This window comes from Sinocyclocheilus anshuiensis, unplaced genomic scaffold, assembly GCF_001515605.1.
Source record: "Sinocyclocheilus anshuiensis isolate Anshui unplaced genomic scaffold, SAMN03320099.WGS_v1.1 scaffold2322, whole genome shotgun sequence".
NCBI lineage: Eukaryota > Metazoa > Chordata > Actinopteri > Cypriniformes > Cyprinidae > Sinocyclocheilus > Sinocyclocheilus anshuiensis.
This window is the reverse complement of record NW_015556110.1, coordinates 235428-246199: the sequence shown is the minus strand read 5'-3', so window position 1 is coordinate 246199 and position 10772 is coordinate 235428. Positions and strand designations below refer to the sequence as shown.

Genomic DNA, 10772 nt, shown 5'->3' with positions numbered 1-10772 from the left:
CAGTGGCGGCTCCTGCCAGCCAGTTGAAGATTGAACCCCTACTGCTCAGTCATGCGGAATTATGCAGAATAATTATAAAAATTATACATTGTTTCGATCCTCTAATTTGATTAGAGATTAGAGCTGAAACAATATACTTTAGTTAGGTTAGACATATTTAATGCGGAGGAAAATGAGGCTGTGTTAAAGGTCTATTGTATAAAGGTAGTAGATTACAATTTTCACAACTGTTTTATGCAGTTTTTGTCTACTGAAAGTTTTCAAGAAAGACATTTTGTCAAATGAACAGTCCTTATGTTGTTAAACGGCAGTACAATCCATTGAGCAAAGTGCTTCTGTTCATCGAGCCTCATTTTCGTGTCAAAAATTAATATTTGGCTCTACCCTAATGTCTATAATCTAAAACCACATTAAAAAAATAATTTAAACCTAAATATTTTAGGATAAAGAGTATCAAGAATAGAAGTCTTATATATTTATATTGTATAATTATATATTCAGATTAATTATTCATTATATTAACATTCATAATTTATGCAGAAGCTATTAATCCAAGGGTAAAATAAAATTTTCTGTGATGGCAAAACTTGTTACCATGCAGAATGCAGAACAGCACAGAAATCATTTATTTTTAAGTGCAATTAATAATAAGGTTATGAATTACTTGCATGCTCTCAGAAGAGATGTATCTTCAGTTCTGTTTTAAAGCTTCCTGCTTTGTTTGGATGGAGACTGGAAGTTCCACCAGTGGAGGAAATAGAGTGAAGGTTATAGAAGGTGCCTTTTTACCTTTATTAAAATATGTCTGAAAATCTGCAGTGTGAAATTGTCTTGCTATGTTGGAAATTTTACACCACATATCTTTTAGCTCATTAAGAGATGAGGAAAAAAATGTGGAGTTTTGTGTTTTATTGGTATTTGACGATGTACAGTTGATTATAAGTTCATAAGCAACTTCTATACAATGGGGCCTCTGAGTGTTAAGCAGGATGAAACAGCAGGAATAATGCTAGACAAAAGACATCCAGCTACATGAATACAACATCTCTCAATATTATAATTGTAATTCATAAGGATCTTCTCGAGTGCTTTTCAGGTTTCTCGGAGAATATCTTTTCTTCATCAGAAGCACCCGCCCTCCAAAACGTTTAGTTTGTGACCCTGGAGAGGAAAACATGAATATATTTGATGCATTTTTAATCATATTAATAAGATTTTTAGCTAATTAAAATGGATTGATTTTAAGACTCACACAATGTTCTGTTTGTAACGATCCAAAGCCTCCTGTGCCACCACCTCTGAGAATTTCGGGTCTCTCCAAGGAATGTCTCCCGGCACTGTGAAGCTCATATCTGGCCCGTCAAACAGTTTGACTGACACTTTAGTGTCTCCTGGGTTCTCTGCGTTATCTGAGCCTTTTGACATCACCTGCACATAAAATGTTGGCAGTTGAGAGATCTGCATAGTGGAAGCAGTTACAGTTGTGCTGAATCACATAATTAGCACCTACAGCCTGTATTTTAAAGAAGCCATCTTCATTTTTGGTGTGGTTCGCTAGAGAGGACACCCAGCCGAATTGCTTGTTGAACAGGTCCAGCACACTAGAGGTGTTGAATATCTCCTCTTCGAATTGTTTTAGCACGTTGTTGTACTCCTGGGTTAAACTCTCAGCCCTGGCAAGAGCCCTTTCCAGCTCCTCCTTCAGGGGGCCTTCCAGGGGCCTCTTTCCAGAACAGTCTGAAGAAGAAAACAAAGCTTTAATTGTAAGATGGAATTCCCAAACTGGGACCAATTTTTTTTCATTTCTGTGCTGGATAATATAACGTAAAATTGTGTATTTTAGTATCGCACTTACCAATATGCTGGATCTCTTTACATTTCTCACACTCATCCTTCAGTTTAATGCAGCCAGCAGAATTGCGACGAATCTCCCTGCAGGTCATCTTATCATTTCCAAATGGTTTAGTTATAATAACATCCTCGTTTACTCTGCCATCTGGGAATACAGGTTTACAGATTAAATGCATGGGGTATAAGCGGTCTGTTAGTAAAAAAAACAAACGACTATTTTATGTCATTATAGTGTATTATGTCATATTGCCATAATAAAGAAAAAAAAGCAATGGAAGTCTATGGGAACCTAAACTGTTTTAGCATCCTTCAAAATATCTTCTTTCATGTTCAACAGAAGAAAGAAATTCATACAGATTTGGAGCGATATGACTGCTAGTAAACGGTGATGGCATTTTTGGTTGGACTGTTACTTTAATTGTGATGAATATTGCTTACAGCACTTTTAACTTTGTAGATGTTGTTATATCCACCAGGCTTGTAGACCATGAAATTTACCTTCCGAAGGGAAATCCATATCACTTCCCATGTAGTCGAACATGTTTCTTGCCATGTCCATCATGGGGCGGAACATGCTATGGAAGCTGTGGAACTCTGGGTTGTGCAGAGGGGACCTGTAGACCCGAGCGGCCCGGCTGGACTGACTACCAAACATACTGGGCATACGGAAGGGACTGGGGAAGAAGCTGGGCTGTTGGAAGGAACGCATGTGGTCGAACACCTTCATGCTGTCCATGAAGATGTTGTCCACTCCGTCTGCAACCTCTGTATACCGCTCCTCCAGGTCCTGGAAGCGTCTGGTCTGCTGCTGGTCCTCGTCCACCAGGGTCTCAATGTTCTGCCCGTTGATCCAAATGGAGATGGGAGAGGTCCTGTTCAAAATGTCCTCCAGCTAAAAACAAACAGAGAGGGATGGTTGCAAGCACCAGAATGAAGTCAGGATAACTGCAGGGATGTCTGTGCAGACGTGTCACCTGTCGTCCCACCAGGCCAGCTCCACTGCTGCAGGTGCGTGAGTAATACTTAACACAAGTTTTCCTCAAGCAGGGCTTGCACTCCTCCCACAGAGCCTGCACGGTTTCATTACACACACTCTGTTGCTCACTCAGCTTCTCCTCCATCTCCTGAGCCCCCTTCAGAGCATTCTATTTGAGGGAATAGCACAAGAAAGAAAAAAGAGCAATTAACTGCAGGGGCCCCAGAAAATATTTAGACACTTAAGTCAAACTTAAAAATGTATGAAGGTTATTTTATTAGATCGCAGGTACACTCTACATTAAGGTTCAATTCATTAACATTAGTTAACAAATGCAATGGGTGTCATGAAGTAACAACAAACAATTTTTCTCAGCATTTATTAATCTATGTTAAAGGGGTCATATGATGCGATTTAAATTTTTCCTACAAATGCCTCGTTTATAATGGGTTTTAATGTTTTTGTCTCGTCGCTCCGGGACACGGCATCACAGTATGGTGAGGGGCATAACATTTCCGTCACACGCTTGAGGTATTCGGCCAATCACAACACACTGGATAGCTGGCCAATCAGAGCACACCTCACTTTTCAGACCGATGAGCTTTGTAAAAATCAACGCATTTCAGAAAGGCGGGGCATAGAGGAGAAACAATAATGTACAGTATGTGGAAAATATTGTTTTTTTTTAACCTTAAACCGCATAAACACATTTCATTACACCAAATACACAAAATAATGTTCTTTTTAGCATCATCATATGACCCCTTTAAAATGAATATATATTATATAATATAAATAAAAAATATAATATAAATATATTACTGTAAATTTGTAATATATTACCTAATTTTAATTTTTACAACTTGAAATGTTAATGCATTAATATATGTAGGTTATGTAATTAATCTACATTATTTTTTTTCAGCATTTGAGATTTGATCTGATTTTAAATTAATTTATGAATGTACTATTGCTCATTGTTAATTCATAATAAATTACTTAATGTTCTCAAGTTATACAACTTGAAATGTTAAAAATGTAATAATATATGTAGATTATATAACTGATCTACATAATTATTGTGTTTTTATAGATCTTGGTTAATATTCATTTATAAAAATATTACTGCCAATTCATAATAAATGTTAATGTTAATTTATACAACTTGAAATGTTATTTCATTGTATATAAATACAGTATATAGATTATGTAATTGATACATGATTAATCTTGTTTTTATTGATCTAGGTTAATAATAATTTAGAAATATACTGTATATAAACTTCATTGTTAATTTAATTCATAATACATTTCTTAATGTTAATTTATACAACTTAAAATGTTAAAATGTATTAATATATGTAGATTATGCAACTGATCTAAATAATTGTTCAATTGATAGTTAATTTATGCAGCTTGAAATGTTAACAATGTTAATATTTGTCGATTATGTAATTTTACCAAGATTAATCAATTCTGTATAATGTTAATGGTTATTTAATGTTGTCTGTCTATCTATCTATCTATCTATCTATCTATCTATCTATCTATCTATCTATCCTCTTCCTGTCTCACCTCTTTTTGTTGCTTTGTTTTCTCTAGTTCAGACTGGAACCTCTTGTGATCCTCTTCTGTTCGCTCCATCACAGTCTTCATCTCCTTCACCCCAGTGATGGCATTTTCAATCTGTTTATCCAGGTACTTTTCACCAAGCTGTGAGATCTCTGCCAAAAAGCAATAACGGTTACATTACTGTCCCTAATTGAGCACAACATGTTTGCACAGAAAAAAAAATGCACTTACGATTGAGCTCCTCTTTAGTTGGTGGTAGCAGACACTCCGCAGAGAGGTAGAGAAGAGAAAGTCCCAGCAGAGACCATGAGACCTTCATCTTTGGTGGCTGTTAGTGTCCTGGTTTCAGAAGCGGTTTAACACTATGAACATAAATCAGGAAATAGTGGGTCATTTAATAGTAAAACCTGTTTTAATTAAGCTGTGGTGAAAGTGACTCAGCAAGTTTATGAACATGAACAATTGTAAAGCCCACACTTTTAATAATGTGGTTTGTGTGAGACTCGCTCAGACAGACTGTGTGGCACTGGGCAATGAATCCATTGTAATAGCGTGTCTGTTTATATCGTAGGTCTGATACAAAATAGTGGCATTTATCTTTCTACGACCTTGATGTTTCTGAACAGAGAGCCAAACAGATTTATTGTGCCTTATATATATTGTGCTATATAATGTCATAGCCAAAAAATATTTCATCTAACATATTCAAAGTTCACTGAAAAATTTTAATTCTGTCATTATTTTCTCAACCTCATGTCATTTCAGATCTGAATGCTTTTCTCTATTTGTGGAACACAAAAGAAGATATTTTTAAAAATGTGGTTTTGTTTTGTCAATGGGGTCCAATGTTGTTTTGGCTAAAAAATATCTTCTTTTGTGTTGTACAGAAGGAAAAAAAAAAGTCATAGGTTTGGAACTGTATGAGGATGAGTAAATGATGACTCACTTTTGGTTGAACTGTCCCTTGAACCAGTATCAAACCAAAAGGCTTTGAAGAACAAAATCATTGGAGATGTAGCAAACTTGCAAACATTTAAATGTTCCCTTCACCGATTCCATGGATTTGAAAGCAAATCCCCTTCACTAAAGCTTGCTCTGACAAAATGTAATCCCAGTTTTGTGAGTTTGCAGAAATGTCTGAAGCTTACCCTTTTTAATAATGCTGCACTTTTAATCATGTTTGATATTTCTAAAGACAAACCATTGGTCCTCAACAGCTGCTGTTGAGTTTGTAATTCACACCAGAGTCTGAGTAAACATCATAAAAGCCTTGAGTCAGTCATGGGGACGTTTCCTCTTTTTAGCCTCTGTACGTGTACATACAATCCCCAACTCTACCAAATTAAAGCCAGGAGCCTAGTTACATAAGAAACATGCACAAATGTTGGAAGAGCCAGTGAACAGACAGAAATACTGAGTCACATGGAAAGTTGCTTTTTTGAGATGTAAAATATGGTGTGCAACTTGCAGTGTTTTGCTTTCTCCATAATCTAACCTTGAAGTTCCTCAAAAATGTTGTTTGTTACAAGCATACCATTTTATCTTCTTCTTGCTTTTGTTTGAATTAATCTTCCCCTTGTGCCTAATCTTATATTTGTTTTGGAATGAGGTTGCACATCTCTTTGGTGTTTGTAAGTATCACACAGTGTGAGGGGATTTGCTTTGTTTAATGATATCTTGCTAGGGAACAGTATGCATCCTGGATGCAGTTGACCTGGCTTAGTTCCCCTCATCGACTTGGGGCTGCGAGACAAATTCCTCTCTGCAATGAAAAAATCAATACAAATTCGCCTAGGGAAGGCACAGACAAACTCGACTCAACAAACAGCCCAGTTAGACTTTTTGGAGGACATTAACCGCATGAAGATGGATTGTAATTCAAAAACTGCATAAATTATATGTTATTCTATCTCATGCCAAGTACAAACAGAATCTTATTTACATTTATACAGTAGTGGGTTATTGCTCAGTAGTTGGGCAAAATGCATAAATGCAGCATTAATTACAATGCAATTTTATAGTACGTCAAATAGATATTACATCACTGTAACCATAATATAAATAACATCTTACATAAATGTATATATTATGCACAATTATATAATATCTATAAAACCATATTTATTTAAACAAGATTGTCAACATCCTTGTAATATGCTCTATGTACTCACCCTGCTTGGATTCTTTTTCTTCCCTGCAGATGGACTGTGCCTCCTCTGATTTGTTTTTATACTGGGAGGCTGGGTGATGGTGACGACATGATTCACGGGATGAGAATGGCCGTGGCTTTGGACTTTTCCAGAAACTGTTATTGTCAACGGCAGAGGCTCCGTCTGACCAGAAGTGGGCAATATTGCACCATCTCGCTCATTTCATTGTTCTTGTAGAGGCACAGCCTGAACATGGGGTTTACGGGAAAATATGCCCTCTAGAATTTACCGGCAAAGACTGTATGTGGATAATTCATTACTGTCGGACAGTTCCAACATTTAACAGTGGTGAATCACCTTAATGTGACCTGCATAACATCCACTTTAGCTGTGCAGAGAATAATTCAGTGAATCATGTAGAACTCGTTCATAACAGTGCTGAAACTAAGTAAACACGTGTGCAGGTTATACAAGCTCAAGTTTAACCCTGAAAATCCTTAACCTAATTTTGTGTTCCCGGTCAAAAATGACTGGACTTTTAAACATTTCTTGCTATTTTATCTCCAAATCTTGGATTCAATCTAGTTTTTTATTTTGTTTTGTAACTGATCGGTCAGTTTCTGAAAAAGCACTCTTTGTGGATAATTTTGGTAGTGTTCACTCAAAAATTGAGGTGCATAAGCTCAGATCAATGAGGCCTATGATCAAACATTTGCAAAAAGATATACAAAACCTATGTTTTGAAAGAAAACAAGTTGATAAAAAATTGAATCCATGATTTGGTAATAAGGCTGGTGATTTTTGACATGGGAACACCACAAGTGTTACAGTGAGGAAAACAATCCTTTTAAAAAAGCAAAGTCAGTACGTTTTAGCACTTTTCAACATTTTCAGGAAAAAGAAAATCCTCCCCAGGAACACAACATAAGGGTTAATAAGCACACTTGACTAGACCTTTTGTATGACCCATTTGACCCCATATAGTAACCCAGGTGGCTCCAGTTATGTGCCATTTATTTTGCTGGTTATGTAACATTACTCACAGTAATATTCAAACTGGACAGAAAAGGCAAAAATGTCAGTGAAAAGTGACCTTCATGAAAGACTTATACTGAGCCTTATAATGCTCGCAGTCATAACACACATAACCATGTTATTTTGTGAGGGGTTATTATGTATGCTTTTGACCAAAACACGTCATTACTTATTGCTTATTACACATTAAGACACCAAATCACTCCTGCGGTGGATGGAAACTGCTTTTTAATCACGTCATAGCTTGTCAGGTAGCTTTCGTCTCCTAGTCTAGAGTTGTTTTAGTTTTTTTTTTTGTGAGATGTTCTGAAGACGGAGGAACCTAAATGTCAGGAAAGCACAGCTCATAACATTCTGACATTTAGGCAAATGTGATTCAAAGCCTGTTTATAAGATGTTTGGCATATTGCACAGTGTAGGAGCATGTCTAAACCCCCATTTTCCCCTACAGGACATGTGGGCAAACAAATAACACCTCCAGACAAACAGCTGCACTGTGGAGCCACACCTCTTTCCAATGTCATGCATCTGTAACATGTTGTCAAGTCATCCTACTCATTAAATATAAAACAGTATAAACTATATTTTACTCTTAGACTCTTTTTTTTTTATTATTAATTAGTTGTTTTCCAGAGCAAGCATCACTATTATTATTGCTTATACTGATTTGAACAAGCCTGTAACCATACAGTAACTAAGTATTAATATTCAGCAGTTAACTCATCCTACAAAAATTATGCGGCTTGTTGAAGAAAGGTGTGTTATAACTTTACTAAACAATCAAATTTAAGATTTTCACCTGGCCAACAATATGGAAGGAGGGAACTATATCTAGAGACCAGAAAGAGTGGTTTATTTTGACTTAGGACAGACTGGCAACTAACCTCAACCTACCATCACATTTGGTGACTTTTTTACACTCACATATTCGAAATCTAATTAATGACCAAGTATTTTTGAAAAAATAAACCTTAAATGTCAAGGGTCTTGGACATTGACTTAATCTTGAGGCTTTAATTATGTTTTCTTACTGGCAACAGAACAGGTATATTTCGTTTACATCCAGCAAATATTACCTGATCATGACCTCCGTCAACCCCGTCTATCTCACCTCATAAAACAATGTCGGTAAGTGGTCCACTCCTCCTCTGTCAATACCACTCGCAGCACGCTGTACAGTATTAAACGTTCCACCCTATTTCTTGGCGTTTTAAATCTACAGGCACGTTACCTTTGCCAGAACATTGTTTTGTTCTCCTACCATTGGTTCAAGGAATGTCCTTTTCTCTTTTTACTTCTTAGCCTACTTTTTTTTTTAATGTAAAGTTTATAAATAATTTAAACGACAGAATTTATTTATTTAATTATTATTATTATTTTTTTTTGGTGAACTCTTTCTCTGAGTAACTTTAGTTTTGTCCTCTGGGTGGCAGTAACTCCTATGAAAGGCAGAGACTGTGAAGTGAACAAGTAGAAAGGCTTAAAGGGGTGGTTCACTGGGTTTTTTCTAGGCTTGATTGTGTTTATGGGGTGCAGTCTAACATGTGTTAATGCTTCGTTTAAAAAAAAAAAAAAAGCATTATTTTTCACATAATTTACCTTTATTCCACACAGCTCTGTCCCTTCTCTGAGAAACGGGCTGATCTTTTCCTGTTTTTATGAAGCCCCGCCCTCAGAAATAGGCGATGGGCTCTGATTGGTTTGCTAGCCCAGTGTGTTGTGATTGGCTAAACTGCCTCTAGTGCGCGTCTAAGCGTCCCGCCCCTCACCTCAGCGGCATGGGCTCGAAAATAGGCTGACCCAGAGATCGGCTGAATGGATTCGAAAACGGTAAAACTCAACTGTTTAACTCTAGGGGAGTGGGAAAATCAGCCTATTTTCAAAAATAGTGGAGTGTTCCTTTAAAAAAGTGAAATCGCAATGAACCACCCCTTTAAATTATAACAGTATCTTCATAAATATGCATAACAGCCTGTTGAAGAGACATTTAGGAAAAACATATATTTATTTATTTATTTATTTATTGCAAAATTTTGTTTGCATATTCTGAAATGTCACCAAACTCTTTAATTCTAACATGCATCATAGTGTGCCGGGTACCTATTTACTAGTAAAGTCATCTGAATCAGTTTGAAAGCATGTGAAGTGCCAGATGGTTTTCGTGCTAGTCTATTAAACACTACTCTATTTGCTGGAATTATTTACAGTTTTGGCAAGCAGATGAAAGTTGGTGGTTTTGGAATAATTTGATGCATGCTAACACCGCATATGGAGGTACACTGGTGCAATTAACAACAGATCATCTGCTAAGCCTCTCGTTCACCTAAAGATACTTTTTTTAATGCAACAAAAATTCAGAGAAGTTTGATTTTTCAAACCTTTCAACAGTCCCAAAAATATTATTTTACACTAGTAAAATCTGATAAACCGTAACCATTAAAATACAATTTCATACTAGCTGTCAGCACATCTCTCTTTCCTCAGTAAACACATAATCAATCTCAGTCTGTTTATTTATTAGAAGCACATTTGCTTCCACATCTGCACACATATTAACAACAGAGCTAAAATAGTCAACTATGAACACCAGCCAAGTGAGAGCTTGCACACAAGTTAAATGAGAAACAGTATAACCTTCAATTCAATTCTAATTCAATTCAGTTCAGTTCTAACTTTATTTATAGAGCAGCTTCTGTGATAACAGTGTGTTTAACAGACTGTAAGGCCAAAAAGTGAATGTAATAAACAAATACTATGGTATTGTCATTATTTTTCAGGCACAGTGGCATGATGTTTTTGGAAATGTCCCATGGTATTACAGTGGTCTACTTTAAATACCATGGTATTTGAATGTGTTCGTAATTATTTAGTGCTCTTCCTGTCAAACAGCGCTTTTACTTTCTTTCCCTCTTACTTTGTTTCTCATGTTTCACTTTATCGACTTGTTTTGTTCTCTTAGGTGATCATGGAAGAACAATATAACAGACATATGGGAGAACTAATCTTAAAGTGGAGCAGAAGTAAGCTTGTTTTTGTTTTGAACACATGAGAAGGAATGGAAACATTATATCATCTTCTTTTTCCCAAAACCCAGCTCCATGAATGGTTGCAAAATGTCCACATGGGACACAGGATTCCCAGAATTTCTCATCCTAAATTGACCTTTCTCGCTTGATAACATGAAAGCT

General features: G+C 36.2%; 1 protein-coding gene across 1 annotated transcript; it reads right to left on the bottom strand.

Annotated features, from left to right (window-relative positions):
* Window positions 1-894: 894 nt before the first annotated feature.
* clu (clusterin) lies at window positions 895-6674 on the bottom strand. Its single transcript, XM_016470763.1, has 9 exons — window positions 6571-6674; window positions 4631-4761; window positions 4403-4551; window positions 2826-2996; window positions 2350-2743; window positions 1856-1996; window positions 1511-1737; window positions 1253-1428; window positions 895-1161 (listed from the first exon to the last, which is right to left on the bottom strand). The coding sequence occupies exons 2-9, from the start codon at window positions 4716-4718 to the stop codon at window positions 1149-1151; spliced, it is 1359 nt and encodes a 452-aa protein (XP_016326249.1). The 5' UTR covers window positions 4719-4761; window positions 6571-6674; the 3' UTR covers window positions 895-1148.
* Window positions 6675-10772: the final 4098 nt, after the last annotated feature.

Excerpts from the sequence above, each read along its gene's own strand:
- clu (XM_016470763.1), bottom strand. The coding sequence starts at position 4,718 with ATGAAGGTCTCATGGTCTCTGCTGGGACTTTCTCTTCTCTACCTCTCT. Across the intron at positions 1,997-2,349 it reads TATGGATTTCCCTTCGGAAG|ATGGCAGAGTAAACGAGGAT; the intron begins GTAAATTTCATG and ends CTGTATTCCCAG. Across the intron at positions 1,738-1,855 it reads TAAAGAGATCCAGCATATTG|ACTGTTCTGGAAAGAGGCCC; the intron begins GTAAGTGCGATA and ends TTTCTTCTTCAG.